The sequence below is a fragment of the Pseudomyrmex gracilis genome, unplaced genomic scaffold, assembly GCF_002006095.1.
Source record: "Pseudomyrmex gracilis isolate BER0280 unplaced genomic scaffold, ASM200609v1 scaffold_4437, whole genome shotgun sequence".
NCBI classification, from domain to species: domain Eukaryota; kingdom Metazoa; phylum Arthropoda; class Insecta; order Hymenoptera; family Formicidae; genus Pseudomyrmex; species Pseudomyrmex gracilis.
Window position 1 is genome coordinate 1 of NW_018025021.1, and position 4,517 is coordinate 4,517.

Sequence of the window (4,517 nt, forward strand, 5' to 3'; positions counted from 1 at the left end):
GAGTTCAGATCGTTATTTATATTCTTTGGTCGTTATAACCCGTTGGTGATTCGGCAAACAAAAAAACAACTTTAGTGTAGTTGTGTAAACCGCAAGCGCGTCTATAGGTATAGAATCATGTTTATACTACAATACACTAAGAAAAAAGTTTCTATAGATTCTTTTCACTTTTACTACAACTGTTTACTAAATATTTATAGTCTAAATCTGATCTTTAATTTGAGTACTAAAAGAGTTGTAAGAGCAAGTGTTCAAGCAATGATTTTCTTAATAATGCAAACCAATGCACCTGTGCAATATACAAATACAATATAAACCGTTTAGGAGAAGGATCTAAATCAATATTTGATAGAACGGAAATAAAGCAGGGAATTATTAAAGGCGATGAAGAGAAAGAACACCGTACCGTTATGACCATAAAAGAAGATCAGTCAGGTGTGAAATTTATACTACAAAATCAAAATTATATTGTTTTAATAATTTAATTGTGCTACTTTGGTATTGAAATAATTAACTGTGACACCTTTTGTTTTTTATGTTTTTATACTTTTGTTTATATGGTATACTTTTTAGTTACAAATATTTTATATAACTATGTATTTTCTATAATATGTAGTTATGGAAAATTTTTATATACTAGAACACTATATTTTAGGTTCTACCAAGTCACGAACATCAAGAAAGCGATCTCTTTTACCGAGTTCAAGTAGAATTCGTTACAGATATAATCCCCAATCTCATTCTTCCAGTCACTCCAGGTTCGATCTGTAACTTGCAACAAGGATAAATATATTCTAAATATACAGTTTTTTATCAATTTCAATTTTGAAAAAACTTCGAACTGCGCGTTAAAAAGTTATTATAGAAAACAGATATTGTAACCCTTTAGTATTGGTCGTAAAAGAGTTAAAATTCGTATTTATTGTTTTTACAGTAAATAACTATATAATAGACAAGAACTAATAATAAAAGTTGTGGTTTCCAATAAAGTTTATATTTGTCTTGTAGAGATAGATTAGAGGAACACAAAGTTTATAAGGATAATTATGCAGAGAAAGAGGATGAACGACGTAGTACTCGTTCACGTTCTATAGAACACAAACGTAACTCGCATTCTAGGTATAGTATTATCAACTTAATCATATAAACGTATTTATGTCAAAAAAAGACAAAACCCAATAGACTGAGGTACACGCACTTATCAAAAATTTATAAAAAAAAAAATACAAATTTATAAAAAAGATGGTTATTTACTATATTATATATGACTACCGCATCTTTTGATGAAATGATATTTGCTATTATTAGATCGCTTTGCATCTTTTAATATGAAGTAATATTATGACTAAAAGATTTTTTCGTACAATTATAAGTTTCTTTTTTTTTACTTTAGTTAAGAATATAAATACTGCTTTTTATCAGAACTTTTTTTGTTTCTTATTAGATCACTTATAGAATATGAATATTGTTATAAGAGATATCGTGAGAAATCACGCGAACGTTCTCGTGAAAGTAGAGATACAGAAAGAAGCAGAGATATAGATAGAAAGAGAGACAGAGACAGAGACAAAAATAAATATAGAGACAGAAGCAGAAGCAGAGACAGAGATAAAGATAGAGACAGAGACAGAATCAGAGATAGTGATAGAAATAGGGACAGTGACATAGACAGAGAAAGGGATAGAGAGAGAGAGAGAGAGAAAGATAGAGACAGAGATCAAGACAAAGGCAGATACATTGAACGAAGAGATGTAGAAAATTACATTGGACCATTACAACTATATTCAGCAGATTCTCTTCATCCTTACGTAAGGAAAAACCATCTACTTACTTAAATTTTTGTACTAAATTTATGTTTTTTTGGACTTATATAATTGATTGAAGTTTCATACAATAATGTTTATATAGAACTTTCCGAGACCAATTATTCCTATAATGGGCCCTATTCCACTACCAAGAGGATTTAGACAAGTTGCTCCTTTAGGAAGAATTCGATATCCTCCTCCAGTAGGACCGATCAGACTACCATATCCTGGTCCGACTATGTATAGATATCGTGCTCCATATACAAAGTAATCTAAATTTTATGTAAGTGTAAGGATTTTCTTTATGTGCTATCTTATTTGTACACATAATTCTTATACACGTGATTTGAAAAATTTCAAATTATGTAGCTGATTGATTTTGTCGTGTTTTAATTTAAATCAAGATTGAGAAAGTAAACAATTGAGATATTTATTGATTGTTTGGATTTGCTGTACGCTTTGTTATTTTATCAGCCAACTTTTTCACTTCCTAGATAAGTTCTCGATAATTAATGATTGACTGAGAATTATCTCGGGCTCTGACGTCTTTAAACTAATACATGAATATATATAAATCGTGGAGAGCCGTTCGCTGGATGTTGTGCGGAAAATATGTCTATATATATATATATATATGTGCGTGTACACATATATAAACAAATTCACGTTTTCACGTGTTTTTTTGAATTGAAATATTAATTCTTAAAATTATATAGGATGCTAAATTTGCATCACGTATTATGAAAGACCCCGATTACCCCCCTAACTAGTTCTCGATAACTTTATCTAAAAGATATTTCCCAAAATTGGTTCTCCTTATTGATTGTCAGAGGAATTTATCCAGAGGATAGCTATCGAGAAGTATGAAGAAATCGGCCGTATATGATATAAAAATATATAATATATACATGTGCGAATATTTTTATCGGTATTTTTATATATTACGTAGTTTTATTAAAATATATATTGAGATAATATAGTAAAACGCAAATACACACAGTGGTTGAACGAGTGTAAAAAACATGAAATGTTTATAATCGAATGACTTTTGAGCAGGTGTACTGAGAAGTTTACAAATATATATGCCTACAAAGCTGTTATTACATGAAACTTGGCAAATCTACAGGGTTGAGCAGAAAAACCTGATACATTTTAAAAAATCGTAATTCCCCCCCAAGTGAAAAGAGGGCGCTGTAACTCCGGGAGCGAAAAATAGATGGTTGAAGGTTTATGTTTACATATCAGTACAGTTCCANCATGGAGAAGTGGCCGCCGCAACAACGCGCGTTCGTTTGCGAGCGTTTTTTCATAACTCAGTCCTACGTTCAAGCAATTCGCGATTTTCGTATTGAATATTCTCTTCGTCCTCGAGATCCCGTTCCCTCGCGTAATTCTGTGAAACTGTGGGTCAAAAACTTCCGACAAACAGCCACAGCCACGAAACAAAAGCCTCCAGGGCAACCAAGAACGGTAAGAACCCCTGAAAATGAGACACGCGTTCGCACCTCTCTGCAACAAAGTCCACGACGTTCTGCCGGTAAACATGCTCAAGCTCTCGGAATGTCTCGTCGATCGTTTAGCAGAATGTTGAAAGCGATGAATTTTCATCCCTACAAAATTCTCATAACCCAGGAATTGAAATATACCGACTATGCAGCTCGATTAAGATTCGCAGAAGAAATGAAGGAGCACCCGTCTGCTGTCTCGCAACACTGAGTTTCCATGGCCACCGCGTTCGCCCGATCTCTCCGTGTGCGACTTCTTTTTGTGGGGCTATTTGAAGCAACGTGTCTACGCTAACAAACCTCGAACCTTGGACCAGCTGAGAGCCAATATTCGGAGAGAAATTGCAGAATTAAAGCCCGCGATGTTGAAAAAAGTGTATGATAATTTCGAAAAACGCCTCGAAAATTGTATTGCTTGTAACGGCCATCATTTAGCCGATATAATTTTTGGTAAATAAACAAAAAAAACCTTCAAGTGTCTAGTTTATTCTCCAGGAGTTTCAACCTCTTCCGATTAATAGCGGCCGCGCAAGTGGTTATTAAAATGTGTCAGGTTTTTCTGCCCAACCCTGTATTTGATGGAAATCTTACAAGATGCAATTTAAAATAAAAGAAAGATACTAATATCTAACATGTATCAGGATATACATATGTACGCACAGAGAAACAATTTTTTTGTATATGGAGGATATGCTATATACCCAGTAAGCTAAATGCGCGCAATATGCCAGCAGATTGGCAACAGATATACTAAAAAGTTGCGAGCAAATTGGCATCTGTTATGTCCGCATTAGGCTTACGATCTGCTAGCAAACCCTGCTCACAGAATCTGATAGCAGATTGATAGCAGAAACCGAGCAGAATCTGCTAACATGACTTGACATCAGATTGTCGGCAGAAACCGAGCAAGATCTGCAGCTTTTAGCGATTCATAAAATGGTGCATTTAAAGGATTTCAATATTATTTTTATATATTTTTTTAATGTAAAATAAGTAAACAATTTAAAGCAATATTTTTATTATATAATTCTTACAATGATTTTTTACATATTATTGCGCGTTTCAACTTATCTACTAAATTATAATTATGTATAAAAAAATTATACATAGTCATACACTAAAATTATATATAGATAAATATAATTTATTGACGTCTTAAACATTAATTTAAATTCTAACTTCGCTATACACATAGTGTACACATACA

At 32.8% G+C, this 4,517-nt stretch overlaps 1 protein-coding gene across 3 annotated transcripts; it reads left to right on the top strand.

The window, feature by feature from the left end:
* Positions 1-6: 6 nt before the first annotated feature.
* LOC109863370 (serine/threonine-protein kinase fray2-like) lies at positions 7-2,430 on the top strand. Of its 3 annotated transcripts, none has more exons than XM_020443622.1 (6): positions 7-435; positions 656-758; positions 1,009-1,119; positions 1,445-1,808; positions 1,909-2,088; positions 2,300-2,430. In XM_020443622.1, the coding sequence occupies exons 1-5, from the start codon at positions 411-413 to the stop codon at positions 2,074-2,076; spliced, it is 771 nt and encodes a 256-aa protein (XP_020299211.1). In that variant the 5' UTR covers positions 7-410; the 3' UTR covers positions 2,077-2,088; positions 2,300-2,430. The 3 variants fall into 3 exon arrangements, with proteins under 3 accessions (XP_020299211.1, XP_020299212.1, XP_020299210.1); XM_020443623.1 differs by having other exon boundaries at positions 7-107; positions 325-435; positions 1,909-2,430; XM_020443621.1 differs by having other exon boundaries at positions 1,909-2,430.
* Positions 2,431-4,517: the final 2,087 nt, after the last annotated feature.